Source organism: Mobula birostris, chromosome 15 (assembly GCF_030028105.1).
Source record: "Mobula birostris isolate sMobBir1 chromosome 15, sMobBir1.hap1, whole genome shotgun sequence".
NCBI lineage: Eukaryota > Metazoa > Chordata > Chondrichthyes > Myliobatiformes > Myliobatidae > Mobula > Mobula birostris.
Window position 1 is genome coordinate 24,221,768 of NC_092384.1, and position 16,121 is coordinate 24,237,888.

A 16,121-nucleotide genomic window follows, 5' to 3' on the forward strand; every position below is an offset into this window, starting at 1 on the left:
TGTTCTTAATTTGAAGTTGAATCTTGGACCTAATCTACCTCAAAGTTTTAGTTGTATGTCAATTCTCTCCTATATCTGCCATGTCTGTTCATTCTAGATGGATTATTTCCTATTTTTTTTCTTTATTACTAATAGTTTTCCCAGTGATGCAGTTACTTCAGGTAAGATGAAGCTTTTTCAACTGCAATTTGAAAAGCTTTCTGCCGCAAAGAAAACAGCGTGGGTGAGAAGAGTTAAGCTCTGTACAATATTACTCACTGAACTTTCTCTTGTATTGCACATATTACAGGTAAAAAGAAATGTCCAATTGTAATATCTTGACAAAAGTACAGTTTATTTAGTCATACGGACAATGTATACACAAAATGAGAGAATTTATCCCTTATCCTTTTTGCAAGTTGGTAACATTATTTTCAGTGTTTCGTTTAACAATTAAAAGAAAATCAGATATGTAACACCCAAAAATACAAAGATACACTCGATACTTTTTAACAGTGGTGACAAGGAAAAAAGTTGACCACTTTTACTTAGTGTTAATCATCATGCTTTTACAAAGCACCAGATTGTTCTTACAAACAAATTGAGTCATTGAAATATTTTTTTAAAGCAATGGAAACAAAATGTTACAAATGTGCTATGTGCTGCAAAACATGCAGAGATTTTGTAAACATTTTCAGGCGGGCTGGTCAGGAGTCATGCAAGTTTGAAGGGAAAAGGTTTGGTGTTAGGCTGAATCAGGATTAACCGGTGGAAGGTTTCTTTGCTTGAAGTACTGAACAACTTGCTGGGGTAGTTCTGCTAGGATAGATTTGGCCAAAGTTTCTTTAGGAGCCTGAATAACAGAGAAAAAGGATAAAGAAGTTTAATGTTCTTTTATAAACTGCTAGTTAGCAATTGAAAAGGGACACAAACTATAAAGGAATCCTCAGCTTGCATTGTTTCAAACCAATGTTAGTATTCATTGAACATCTTTTGATGTATAAACACAAGAAATTCTGCAGGTGCTAGAAAGCCAAAGCAACACACGCAAAATGCTGGAAGAACACAGCAGGTCAGGCAGCATCCATGGAAATGAACAAACGGACGATGTTTCGGGCCAAGACCCTTCTTCAGGACTGGGAAAGGAGGTTGGGGGAAGACCCCAGAATGAAAAAGGTGGAGGGATGGGAAGAAGGATAACCACAAGGTAAAAGGTAAAGCTAGGTGGATGGGAAAGGTAAAGGGCTGGAGAAGAAGGAATCTGATAGGAGAGGAGAGTAGACCATAGGAGAACGGGCAGGAGCAGGGGCACCAGGGGGAGGTGATAGACAGATGGGAAGTGGTAAGAGGCCAGTGTGGGGAACAGAAGAAGAGAGGAAGGGGGAGGGAATTTTTTTTACTGGCAGGACAAATCGACATTTGTGCCATCAGGTTGGAGGCTACCCAGAAGGAATATAGGGTGTTGCTCCGCCACCCTGAGGGTGGTCTCATTGTGACACAAGAGGAGGCCGTGAACCAACATGTTGGAACAAAAATCAGAATTAAAATGTTTGGCCACCAGAAAGTTCTGCTTTTGGCGGTTGAAGCGGAGGTGTTCAACAAGGAAGTCCCCTGATTTACGATGGGTCTCACCACTGTCGAGGAGACCTCACCCAGAGCACCAGATACAATAGGCAACCCCACCTGATTTGCAGATGAAGTGTTGCCTCACCTGGACGGGCTGTTTGGGGCCCTGAATGAAGGTGAGGGAGGAAATGAATGGGCACTTTGGCTGCTTGCAGGGTTAAGTACTGGGAGGGAGATTATTGGGGAGGGATGGATGGAGAAGGGAACCATGAAGGGAGTGATCTCTGCAGAAAATGGGCAGGTGCAGCATTTTGGCCGCTTGTAGGGCTAAGTGCCGGGAGGGACAATTGGACAAGGGAATCACAGAGGGAGATATCCCCGAGGGAAGCAGAGAGTTGGGGGTTGGTAAAGTTGTGTTTGGTGATAGGATCCCTTTGGAGATGGCAGAGTTGCAGGGGAATGAAGTGTTGGATGTGGAGGCTCATGGGGTGGTAGGTAAGGACAAGAGGAATTTGATGTATAAAAGTAGTCCACGTGGTTTCTGCTAAAGGAGCCATTACTGCATTAGCATAGGGTTTGTTATAACACCAACTGCAAAACCTGAAGATCTCAAACTTTGTGCATGATCAATTTATGTGAGGATCTGGAAGGAGAAAATACAGATTATTATACTCCTATATCACTAACAACAAACTCTTTCTGATTTTAACATGTTTTCTATCAGCTGAACATCTTTTGTAAGAAGGGGTTCTGGAAACCCATCGGAAGCTGAGTGACTGATGATCAAGATTGGAGAAACTGAAAAAACAATATGTGAACGGTAGGTAACATTTGCCCAACTTAAACTTCTTGAGTTAAAGATGTAAGTAGTTTAAAATAAGCTTAATGCAGGAAAGTCAACTTTAGATCGATGGTGCACAAATCAGTTTATTTTTTAAAGCTGAGTAACTAGGTACCATGGAGAAGTGGGAGAATTTGTATGTATTTGTTACTAAAAATGAGTGCATAGGTACAAATATTATTTTAAAAGGTTATGAAAAATAGACCTTTATTCCAATAAGTATGGAATCAAAAATGTGCAAGTGTGATGCCTCAGTTGTACAGAGCCTGTCAGAGTCTATTAGGAATACTGATCAGTCTAAGTACTGTACTGTAAAAGTTATATTGGCCTTGAAATAAAATTACACCAGGCTTCAGGAGATTAATTATAAAGAAGAGTGCAAAAACTCAATTTATATCCTCACAAATGGCAGAAGTTGAGAGTCTACTAAATGGATATCACCAAAGGGAATAAAGAGCTTTTATAGTACAGTAACCTTCGCGAGTGGTAAAATCTTACAAATGGAGCTTTGCCTCCTGACTTCTCTCAGTGGCATTTTCCACACACACTAGTAAAAATTCGAAAGCATCTCCCCGAACTCCTGTGGATGCTGTGCCAATGAAATTGACAGCCCTACAAACTTGGAGCAAAGGCTGTGAATTGGAACTGAGATTCAGTCATGACCCAACTGAATACTGAAATCAACTGGAAGGGCTAAATAGCCTACCGGCTACTATGTACCAATAGCAATAAAAACAAAGTGACTCTTTTGCTGTGCCATCATAAAAAGAAATATCCCCACAAATCAAAGTCCATTTAAAATATAAAAAACCGCTCTGTTCTTTAAAGAAAAGTAGGTAGCAGGTTGAAGACAGTAAGTAAAAAGTTGAAACACAAAATGGGTTTTAAAACTGGTTAAAAGGGAGAGAAATTTCCATAGCAGGAAACAGAGCAGAGGGATGTTTTAATTCTTCTAAATTATATTTTTGCATTTAATTCCATTTCAAGATTAATATCGCAAAAAAAAAACATTGATTAGTCCCTGCAGCTCAGCTACTGAAGTTCTGGACTGCAGTTGCTGTGATAGGATAGTTTTACATTACCTGTGATGTTTATTTCTATTCTGGCAGCAATCTTGTTGGGGGTGAGCTGTAGCATTGCTGTGGAAAAAGATTGAATAGTATCTTGGAGCAATAATGCAGCCTCATTTACTGCCAGTCTTCAGCTGAAACTGGTTTTGTTGTGGATGTGTTGCTTATGGCATTGAAGAGTACAATCCACAATGTTGTGCTGACCTTTTAACCAACTTCAAGATTAATCTCTCCCTTACCTCCATTTTTCTTTTATTCATATGCCTATCTAAGAGCCCCTTAAGTGCCTCTATCACCACCTCAGCAGCTCATTCCACACTCACACCTCTCTCTGTGTAAAAAAACAAAACCTGCCTCTGATGTTCCCCCCTATACCTGCTCCAGCACCTCTTGTATTAGTCACCTCCACCTTGTGAAAAAGTCTATGCCTCTTATCATCTTGTACACCTCTAACAAGTTGCTTCCTCTTCTCCAAGGAGAAAAACCATAGTTTGCCCAACTTATCCTCATAAGACGTGCTCTGTTATCCAGGCAGTATCCTGGTAAATCTTTACTCGCCCTCTCTAAACCTTCCACATCTTCCTATAATGAGACCACAGAACTGAGCACAATACTCCAAGCAACACACACAAAATGCTGGAGGAACTCAGCAGTTCAGGCAGCATCTACAGAAAAAAGCAAACAGTCGACGTTTCAGGCCGAGATCTTTCCTGCTGAAGAATCTCCTCCCGAAACGTCGACTGTACTCTTTTCCATAGATGCTGCCTGGCCTGCTGAGTTCCTCCAGCATTTTGTGTGTGTTACTTGGATTTCCAACGTCTGCAGATTTTCATTTGTTTGTGATTACAATACTCCAAGTGTGGTCTAACTACAGCTTTACAGAGCTGCAACATTATCTCGTGGCTCTTGAACTCAATCCCCTGAATGATCAAGGCTAATACACCATATGTCTCCTCAGCCACTGTTTCAAATTTCACCTACAACTTTGAGGGATCGATGAACGTGAACCCCAAGATCCCTCTGTTCCTCCATTCTGTTAAGAATCCTGCCATTAACCCTGTATCCTGCCTTCATGTTTGCCTTTCCAAAGTGAATCACTTCACACTTTTCCAGATTGAGATGCATCTACCACTTCTCAGCCCAGCTCTGCATTCTACCAATGTCCCACTGTAAACCACAACAACCTTCTACCCTATGTAAAACACCACCAACCATCATGCCTCTGTTCATCCAAATCCTTTATAAAAATCACAAAGAGCGGGGTTCCCTGTGAAACGTCACTGGTCTCCAAGCAATATACGCTCCATTTACTATCAGCCTCTGCCTTTGGTGGGCAAGCCAATTCTGTATCCGTACAGCCAGGTTTCCCTAGATCCCATGCCTCCTGATTTTCTGAATGAGCCTGCCATGGGCAAATAAAAATCCATATACAACACATCCAGTGCTCTGCCCTCATCCTTATTGTTTTTCACTTCCTCAAAGAATTAGGATTGTGGCTTGCATGCCATCACAAGGTAATGGCATGATGGAAGTTGTTTCTGTGGGCAGCTTAAGGGAGTCAGGGTAATGCCAAACAAGCTAATTCTTGACAGCGATGCAAGTAGGTGTATGGCATGCTTGTCTTCATTGGCTGGGGCACTGAATATAGATAAGATAGTCATGTTGGAGCTTTTTAAAATTTTGCTTAGGCCACACTTGAAATATTGTGTGCTATTCTAGTTACCCCTATTACAGAAAAGATGTAGAAGCTTTGAAAGTGTACAGAAGAGATTTAACGTGATGCTGTGTGGATGAAAGAGGCGGGAACTAGAAGGAGGAATTGGATAATAAGTCTGGATTATTCTTTGCCGGATTGCCAGCGGCTGAGGGGAAATGTGATTCAAGTTTATAGAATTATAACAACCATAGATAAGGTAGATAGTCAAGTCATTTTCCCGAGGTAGAAATATCAAATATTAGAGCGTATACATCTAAGGTGAAAGACAGAAGTTTGAAGATGATTGGGTCAAGTTCTTTCGTTTTGTACAGAAAGTGATACATACCTGGAACGTGCTACCAAGAATACTGGTGGAAGCAGATATGAAAGTGACATTTTAGAGGCTTTGGCACGCGGCCAAGTGGTTAAGGTGTCGGTCTAGTGATCTGAAGGTCGCTAGTTCGAGCCTCAGCTGAGGCAGCATGTTGTGTCCTTGAGCAAGGCACTGAACCACACTTCGCTCTGCGATGACACTGGTGCCAAGCTGTATGGGTCCTAGTGCCCCAGTGCCCCTCCCTTGGACAACATCGGTGCATGGAGAGGGGAGACTTGCAGCTTGGGCAACTGCTGGTCTTCCATACAACCTCGCCCCGGTCTGCGCCCTGGAAACCTTCCAAGGCGCAAGTCCATGGTCTCACGAGACTAACGGATGCCTAATTTAGAGGCCTTTACATATAGAAGCATGAACGTGCAGGGAATACATGGAAATGGACTATATGCAGGCAGAAGAGATTGAGTTTAATTTGACATTGAGTTTGGTGTAGACATCATGAGCTCAAGAGCTCAAACTTCTCTCTGGAAGACTCCTCTTACAGTTAGCCTTTGCTGTCGAGGGTGTAGCCACCTTGTTCCTTCAGCTGTTTGTCTCTTTCCTGTCCTATCTCAGTCAGGGTAGCGACGTCAGTGTCACAGCATCTGAGGTCTGGAGCTCAGACACCAGAACGACCTTCAAGACTGTAGCTGCCAGCTCTGTCCATGGGACCTCACATGGGAGGTGCTAGATTTAATACTAAGAAGTTGAAGAGGCCAGTGCACAATTTCTTCTGATATTAGTTCACTGTTCCACTAGCTACCAACAGGCTTGACAGAGTGAGCACTTGAATTCTTACACACCTTGAAGGATCGGCTCAAACACCAATACCATTCCCATTCTCTCCTCCTTGCTTTCCTCCTCTCAATCCTCCCTATTCCCAAATCCTCTTCTGTTTAAAATCCATCTTTCATTCAAACCTGACCCCTTCTTCGAACACTTTAACCCCTCCCTCTTTCCCTCCCTCATTTCTCCTTGAACCCTCAACTTATACAGTATGTCCTTCCCATCTACTCTCCTTTCCCATCACCTCACCACCTACCTCCACATGTCAACCCCTCACCCCATCCCCATCCCCATCCCCATCCCCTTCTCCTTCTCCATCCTCATCCCTTTCTCCTGCTCTCGAGCCTAGAGGACCACTACATAATGTTCCCTCTCTAGAGATAAACATGTTGAAACCATTCTAAATGTTACCAATATTAGGCAAAGAGCTACTCACCCCGCCCACCACACCACAGTGGCAATCAGGAGCAGGGGTAGCACTACTGATGTAACAAACGGCCCTGGAGCAAAGCCGACTAGATTAGGAGAAAGATTCAGAGGATGGAATTTAGTGATGAAATCAAGGGGTCTCTGCCCAAGCACACAGAAGAAGCAACACTCCCTGACATGCCCTGATGCACAGCATGCTGAGGACAATGTACACTGGCCAATTAACCTAGCAACATGTGAGAGGGAAGCTGGACCCCTGGGAGAAACCCACATGGTCACAGGAAAAACAGAGCATTACAGCACAGTACGGATACGCCAGCCCACAGTGTTGTGCCAACCTTTTAACCTACTTCAAGATCAATCTAACCTTTCCCTCCTCCAAAGCCCTTCATTTCTCTATCACACATGTGCCTATCTAAAAGTTTCTTAAATGTCTCTACCACCACTCCTGGCTGCCCATTCCATGCATCCACCATTAGTCTTGCGAGACCATGGATCTGCGCCTGGAAACTCTTCACTCTCCAGGGCACAGGCCTGGGCAAGGTTGTATGAAAGACTGGCAGTTGCCCATGCTGCAAGTCTCCCTTCTCCACGACACCGATGTTGTCCAAGGGAAGGGCATTAGGACCCATACGGCTTGCACCAGTGTCATCGCAGAGCACTGTGTGATTAAGTGCCTTGCTCAAGGACACAACGCGCTGCCTCGGCTGGGCCTCGAACTCACGACCTTCAGATCGCTAGTCAAACGCCTTAACCACTTGGCCACGTGCCCACACATATGCACCCACCACACTCTGTCTAAAAGAACTTGTCATGGACATCTCCCCTATACTTTCCACCAATCAGATTAGGCCCCTCGTACAGTGCCAAAAGTGGGGTTCAAAGCTGGGTTGCCGAGGCTGTGGAGCAGAGGCTCTACTAGCTGCTCCACGGTGTTGATAGAGGCAGTGGCCTGCACACGATACCAGAGGCAGGGTAAGTGACAAACACCACAGTGTCGATCAGCACCACGACCACCTGAACTGAAAACTGACTGACTCACAAAAGTGGGAAACAAGTTATCCCCACTGCCAATCAAAGAGTTCACAGTCTATGTTACAGGAACATTAAAGTGACCACTGTTGTGCAGTGCTAGGATTGAGTGTGTTCATGAGAGTGTAATATTTACCTCGGTGGCAATGGATTTGCAGCTTAATATTGCTTCTGCTGACAGGCAAGATAATCCTCCCTTTAGATGTTGGGGACGGTGTCTAGCAGATATCTTGTTTCTACAGCACAGATGCTGTTTAGTGCAGCTGGAACAAGTGTAGGCTTTCTTCCATATAGAAGTGTTGCAGCTGCATTAATTCTTTGCAAAAACAGAAAATGAAATGTGCATTTTCACGTGGCAATTGATTGCAAAATCAGAGAATGATCTGGTTTGCTTCTAATGTGCATGAGACTTAAGGAAGTCACAGCTCTGAATTTTGGTCCATGGAGGTGAGGTTAAATAAACAAAACAAAGACATCTGGCAGTATTAAGGCTGAAACATTTTTTCCTCTAGCCAGTGGCTACAGGATTAAACACTAGCAACAGTTCTGCACGTACAGTAATAAGATTCAGCTGCTCTGTCAGAGACTGAGATTGCACTCATTTCCTGCATGGATGAAAAAATTATTGACCAAGATTGAGGACAACACCAGTATTCATGCAGTAATGTTCTTGGCTCTGCATGTCATAATCTTCCACCACCAAATGTTTGAATAAGTTGGAAACGTAGAAGGCAATGGAGTAATTGATTCAAGTGATTTCTTTTAAGAAGGGAAGTGTCCTGTGTTGATGAGCATTGTTGCTGTTATCTTTTGTCACTGCCACCAGTCTTTCACTTACTGAACCGCAGTCACAGTGCTTCAAATCAAGGTGAGATTGTGAATTGTCGAACAACTTACAGAATTCAGCACAACTGTAGAAAGTGTCCTGTTTGCTGTGCTAGAGTGATTCATGAGGTCAGTTATTGGATTGCAAAGTTAAGCATTATTCTCAACTGACTCACAAGTGTCATCATGCTACATGACTCTACCAATCACGCACAGTTTCCTCTTATCCTTCTTGACCTCTATCCTTTTCCAGGACCTCCCCACTAGCATCTAGCAGCTATTTAATGTCTACTGGAGGCCATAGCTCCTTTCTATGCCACACAGTAACCTTAAAGTTCAATGTTCTGTATTTGCCAGAGCCCTCTCCCGCAGAACCCAGGGAAACACCAAGATCTGTTGAGGTTGTACTGTTGGAATTCATGAGGGACAATCAGTTGATATGTACAGTGGACTCTGGTTAATTGGGGCAACTGCTTAATAGGGACAACTCTTAAAGAATAAAAACAAATAAAGAAAATAGCTAGGATTCCATTCATGTATTTGGGACACTATGCCACTTAATTGGGGCAGGAGACTTGACAAGCATATTCTAACCAGTGTCATTCGTGTCCACTTGTGTGGCCGGTAGATGCTACAACATGCTTAGAGCAAATAATTTTTAAATAGCATCAGCTGCACATGTTTGCATTCAAAAAGCAATGATTTTTGTCATGTTACAATGAAAATGAAGATTAGGAAGATACAATCATTGAAGCGGTTGTAAGAAGGCTGTCCATTATCTGAACTAGTGTCTGCAAATGTTCCTTGAGGAAATTGGATGAATTCCTCCATTGATAACTATTAAGAACCAATACACAATTTTATAGTACTATGAATAGTGTTCTAATTTGCTCAGTAGTTACTTAAATGCACAATTTGTTACTCAGTTTGTCTTTTTTTAATACATTTTTAACTATTTTCATGAAACTTTGACTAATTAGGCAACCACTTAATTGGCCAAAATGTATTCTGAAGTGTCTCAATTAACCGAAGTCCACTTTACTTTTTCTTTCAGTAGACCGTTGATGAGGCATCATAACAGGTTACTAAAATTGGGAGTAACATATTGGTAAGGACTAATGAACAGAACACGGTGAGAAGGAATGAGAAGGTTGATTTTGGGTTGCGAGGCTGTGGGTGGTAAGGTGCTTCAAAGAATTGGTACTGAGGCTTCAGCAGTTGGCAACCTGTATCAATGATTTGTATGGTAGGTTCAAATGTAATGTCAGAAAATAGGTAGTATTGGAGAGACTTCAATTTGCAATCCTAACAGGTAAAGTGAACGGGGAAGGACATGGCAGATAAAATATAATGTAGAAAAATGCGAGATTATGCACTCTGAAAATAAAAACAGAAAGACAGAGCATTTTTTAAATAGTGAGGACCTGGAAGATGCCACTCGGGGTCTGAGAGTACAGAAATCGGAGTAACCTGTAGGTCTAGCAGGCAATTAAGAAGGCAAATTGATTGATAGCCTCTAATGCAAGAATACTTAAATGCAAAATACAATTTGCTCCAATTATATCGGAGTCTGTGAAACCAGATCCAGAATATTGTGTAGAGATCTGGTCTGCCAACCCAAGGAAGGATACAGTTGTAACAGAAGCTCACCATCTTGATTCTTGAGAATGGATAGGTTGTGAGAGATTAGGCCAACTGGGCCTATGGCTCTGTTTAGATAACTGACAGATGATCTTGTTGAAACCAACAAAAGTCAAGGATATTGGCAGGGTGCATGCAAGAGTGATGCATCCTGCCAATCCGCCCTCTTCCTGGGGCGTCTGGAACAGGTCACGGCCTTGGATAATCTCTTTCTCTATCCAGGATAGACATTAGGAGAAACTTATCACCCAGAACCTTTGGATCCCTCTGCCCAAGAGGACCAAGGAGGTTCAGTGGCTGAGTATATTCAAGACAGAGCAATATTAAAATAATATCTGAAATTGAAATTTTTCACCCAGAACCTTTGGATTCCTCTACCCAAGAGGGCCAAGGAGGCTCAGTGGCTGAGTATATTTAAGACAAAGAGAAATATTAAAATAATATTTGGGGTCAGAACAGGAAAGTGCTGCTGAAATAAAGGGTCGGTCACGAGCATGCTGAATGATGTGGGGCTGAATGGTCTATTCCTACTTCCATTTCTTAAATTCTGATCCTTTTATATTAGTCATAATGTCACTCATGTATTGAGGGAGTAGCTTCAAGCATTTTCTATGTACTGTTTACATCTCTCAAGACTTCCACTCTCTCAGCAACTGTGGAGCATCTTTCTTAAATTTAGATGTCTGTGGAAATTCATCTCCATTACACTGCACATCTGCTTCACAGCAGCATACAAGGTGAGATCCTAACCAATGGATTACAACAGACACGGTCTCATGCAGATCTCTGACAGGCAAAGCCATGCCGACTTTCTTAGCACAATGATACACCTTAACTCTAGCCAACTTTCCACTGGAAAGAGGCTAACTTACAGGACAAATGAGAAACTGTTCAACCTTGTATCACCTCCATTCCAGAACCAGCTTCAGCAGGTGACCATACAGTGCAACTCGAACCCAGCAAAAGCTCCCCGTCCCCTGCCATGGTGATCCCTGCCCTCCTGTGCACTCATTAGACCAGGAGTCTGCACGGCGAGTAACTCACAGCACTGGAGTTGTTCAGCCAATGCTGTCTTTGTGAAATCCGCAAGAAGGATATGTGTCCCAATGCGACCTCTCCGAGGCCAACACCCCCAGCACTGAAAATAGGAATAGGAGTGGACTATCAGGCTCCTTAAACCTGCCAAATAATATGATCATGATTGATCTACGCTGGCCTCAAGTCTTCCTCTGTGTCAGTTTCCCAGAACCATCAATTTCCTCAATTTTTCAAATTGAGTTACAGAGCCCATTTAGTCAGTGCTGAGATATTTGCCTAATCCTATTGCCCTCTATACTCCCTTCCTCCATGTACTTATCCAAACAACTCTTGAAACTTGAAATCGAACCTGCCTCACCACTTCCACTGACAGCTCATTCCACTCTCTCACTACCCTGTGAAGAAGTTCTCCCCCATGTTCCCCTCAAATATTTCACTTTTCACCCTTAACCTATAACCTTTAGTTAAAGTCTCACCCATCCTCAGTGGAAAAAAACCTGCTTGCATTTATCCTGTCTATACATCTATCAAATCTCCCCTCATTCTCCTACACTCCAGGGAATAAAAGTCCTAACTTATTCAACCTTAACGAGAACTCAGGTCCTCAAAGCCCAGCAATATCCTTGTAAATTTTCTTTGCGCTCTTTCAATCTTATTGATATTTTTTGTGTAGGGAGGTAATCAGAACTGCATAAAACACTCCAAAACTGGCCTCACCAACATCGTATACATCAACATACATCCCACCTCCTCTACCCAATACTTTGATTCCTGCAGGCCAATGTGCCAAAAGCTCTCTTTACAATCCTATCTAGCTATGATGCCACTTTCAGTGAATTATGGACCTGTATCCCCAGATCCTTTTGTTCCACAGTGCCCTCATGTGTAAGTCCTACCCTGGTTTGTCCTCCCAAAGCGCAACACCACATACTTGTCTGCATTAAATTCTATCTGCCACTTTTCAGTCCATTATTCCAGCTGGTCCAGTTTCTGCTGCAAGCTTTGCTACCCCTCCTTGCTGTCTACTACACAACCCCAATCTTGGTGTCATCTGCAAATTTGCTTATCCAGTTTACATTATCATCCAAACCATTGATGAAGATGACAAAGAAGGACCCAGCGCCAATCCCTGTGGCACACCAATAATCACAGACCATCTGTCAGAGAGGTAACTATCTACTAGCATTCTTGGCTCTCCTCCGAAGCCAATGTCAAACCCAGTTTATTACCTCATGCTGAAAGTGACTGAACCTTCTTAACCAACCTCCCTTGTGGGACCTTATTAAAGGCCTTGCTAAAGTCCTTATAGACAACATCCACAGTCTTTCTCTCACCAGTGTACTTGGGTAACTTCTTCAAAAACTCTGTAAGGTTCGTAAGACACAACCTAAAATGCACAGAGCCATGCTGACTGTATCCAATCAGGGCAGTAATTTCTGGATTACTTTCTTGCCACACAGTAGCGAGTGTAGAAGCAGAATGACTTGGCAGATAAATGTGTGGCTGAGAAGCTGGTGCAGGGGGCAGGGCTTCAGGTTCTTGGATCACTGGGATCCCTTCTGGGGGAGGTATGACCTGTTCAAAAGCGACGGGTTGCACCTGAGCCCAAGGGGGACCTATATTCTTGCGAGCAGATTTGCTAGGGTTGGAGCAACACCTCATATAACGTCTAGGTAGTCTCCAGCCCCTTGGTATGAACATTGAATTCTCCAACTTCCGGTAATTCCCTCCCCCTCCCTTCTCCCATCCCAGTTTCACTCTGCCCCCTCCCCCAGCTGCCTACCACCTCCCTCATGGTTCTGCCTCCTTCTACTACCCATTGTATTTTCCCCTATTCTTTCTTCACCTTTCCTGCCTATCCCCTCCCCCACCCCTTTATCTTTCCCCTTACTGGTTTTTCACCTGGATCCTACCAGCCTTCTCCTTCTCACCCTCCCCCCACCTTCTTTATAGGGCCTCTGCCCCTTCCCCCTACAGTCCTGACGAAGGGTTCCGGCCCGAAACAGTGACTGATTGTTTCCACGGATGCTGCCCGACCTGCTGAGTTCCTCCAGTGTGCTGTCAGGAGGGTTTGAACTAATTTGGCAGAAGGATAGGAACTGGAGTGAAGGGACACAGGATTGGACAGATGGTAAAAAAGCAAAGATAGCATGCAGTCAGATTGTCAGGAAGGGCAGGCAGATGATAGGACAAAATGGCAGCAGGGATCAGTGCATTAGGGATGCAGAATCAAAATGGGTAGCAAATATAGTATTCAAAATGTTATATCTCAGTGCATGGAGTATAAGAAATAAGGTGCCAGATGTTGAAGGGTGTGAGGGAAGAGGAGTGTGTGCAGTAACTATACAAGGGAGATGGTGCTCAAAAAGCTGAAAGACCCAAGGGTACATAAGTCACCTGAACCAGATGAACTGCACCTTCAGGTTCTGAAAGAGGTAGTGGTAGCGATTGTGGAGGCATTAGAAATAATCTTTCAAAGATCACTGGACTCTGGCATGGTGCCAGAGGACTGGAAAATTGCACTCCACTCTTTAAGAAAAGAGGAAGGAAGCAGAAAGGAAATTATAGACCAATTATCCTGACCTCACTGGTTGGGAAGATGTCGGAGTCAATTGTTAAGGATAAGGTTATGGAGTACCTGGAGACATAGGAAAAGATAGGACAAAGTCAGCATGGTTTCCATAAGGGAAAATCTTGCCTGGAAAACTTGTTGGAATTCTTTGAGAACATTACAAGTGGATCAATAAAGGGGATTCAGTGGATGTTGTATATTTGGACTTTCAGAAGGCCTTTGACAAGGTGCCACACATGAAACTGCTTACCACGTTAAGAGTCCATGGTATTACAGGAAAGTTACTGGCATGTTTAGAACATTGGCTGACTGGTAGGAAGCAGCGAGGGGGAATAAATGATCATTTTCTGGTCGGCTGCCAGTGACTAGTGGTGTTCCGCAGGGGTCGGTGTAGGGACCACTTCTTCTAATGCTGCATATCAATGATTTAGATAATGGAGTAGATTGGCTTTGTTACCAGGTTTTCAGATGATATGAAGATTGGTGGAGGGGCAGGTGTTGAGGAAACAGGTAGGCTGCAGAAGGACTTGGACAGATTAGAATGGGCAAGAAAGTGGCAAATGAAATACAATGTTGGAAAATGCATGGTCATGCACTTTGGTAGTAGAAATAAATGTGCAGACTATTTTCTAAACAGGGAGAAAATCCAAAAATCTAGGATGTAAAGGGAATTGGGAGTCTTGTGCAGAACACCCGAAAGGTTAACTTGCAGGTTGAGTTGGTGGTGAAGAAGCCAAATGCAATGCAACAGCCTCAAAATTGAAGGGTGACCTTTTAGAACAGAGGTAAGGAGGAATTTTTTTTACCCAGAGGGTAGTGAATCTGTGGAATGGTTTGCCAGAGACTGCAGTGGAGGCCATGTCCATGGATATATTTAAAGCAGAAATTGATAGTTTCCTGTTCAGTCAGGGAATCTAAAGATATGGCAAGAAGGCAGGTGTATGGGGTCAAGATCTCTGAGGATCTAACTTGGTCCCAACATATCGATGCAGTTATAAAGAAGGCAAGACAGCGGCTATACTTCATTAGGAGTTTAAAGAGATTTAGCATGTCAACAAATACACTCAAAAACTTCTACAGATATACTGTGGAGGGCATTCTGACAGGCTGCATCACTGTCTGGTGGGGGGGAGGGGTGGTGTGCTACTGCACAGGACCGAAAGAAACTGCAGAAGGTTGTAAATCTAGTCAGCTCCATCTTGGGCACCGGCCTACAAAGTACCCAGGACATCTTCAGGGAGCGGTGTCTCAAAAAAGCAGCGTCCATTATTAAGGACCCCCAGCACCCAGGGCATGCCCTTTTCTCACTGCTATCTTCAGGTAGTAGGTACAGAAGCCTGAAGGCACACACTCAGCGATTCAGGAACAGCTTCTTCTCCTCTGCCGTCCGATTCCTAAATGGACATTGAACCCTTGGACGCTACCTCACTGTTTTTAAAAATATACAGTATTTCTGGGTTTTTTTTGCACGATTTTTAATCTATTTAATATACATATACTGTAATTGAATTACTTATTATTCTTTTTTCTTCTATATTATTTATTACATTGAACTGCTGCTGCTAATTTAACAAATTCCATGTCACATGCCGGTGATAATAAACCTGATTCTGATTCTGAGTGGGATCCAGGATCAGCCAAGATTGAATGGCAGAGCAGACTTGATGGGCTGAATGGCCTAATTCTGCTCCCCTATGTCTTATGGTCTAATCAGGCTCTGTCTACTCAAATATTTATATATCCAGTCCCTTCGATTATCTTCCAAAAATTTACCCACTACTGACATTGGGCTCACTGGCTTATAATTTCTCAGCATATTCTTAGAGCCTTTCTTGAACAATGGAGCAACATTAGCCATTCTCCAATCCTGCAGCACCTCACCTTTAGCTAAGGATGTTTTAAATATCTCTGTATGGCCCCTGTAATTTCTGGCCTTCCACAAGGTCCAAGGCAACAACTTGTCAGGGCCTGGGGAGTTATGCACCCTAATTTACAAGCATCTCTGCCTCTGTAACCCTTATACAGTCCACGACCTCACTGCCTGTTTGTCTTAATTGTATAGAGTCCGTGTCCATCTCCTGGGTAAATACAGTTGTAAAAAATTCAATCAAGATCTCCCCCATCTTTTTCAGCTCCATAAATGACCATGCTGATTTTTAAGAAGACAAATATTGTCCCTTGCTATCCTTTTGCTCTTAATATACCTGCAGAAGCCCTTGGGTTTCTTCTTCATCTCGCCTTCAAGAACAACGTAATGCCTTCTTTTAGCTCTTCTG

The 16,121-nt window shown here is 43.2% G+C and overlaps 1 protein-coding gene across 4 annotated transcripts in view; it reads right to left on the bottom strand.

The window, feature by feature from the left end:
* Nucleotides 1–331: 331 nt before the first annotated feature.
* Nucleotides 332–16,121, bottom strand: part of cpne2 (copine II) — a 275,831-nt gene continuing 260,041 nt past the window's right edge. For all 4 annotated transcript variants that reach the window (XM_072279463.1, XM_072279464.1, XM_072279461.1 and 1 more), the window contains one exon: nucleotides 332–832. In XM_072279463.1, coding sequence (XP_072135564.1) covers nucleotides 725–832 — 108 coding nt within the window. In that variant the 3' untranslated portion in view covers nucleotides 332–724. The remainder of the gene's footprint in view (nucleotides 833–16,121) is intronic.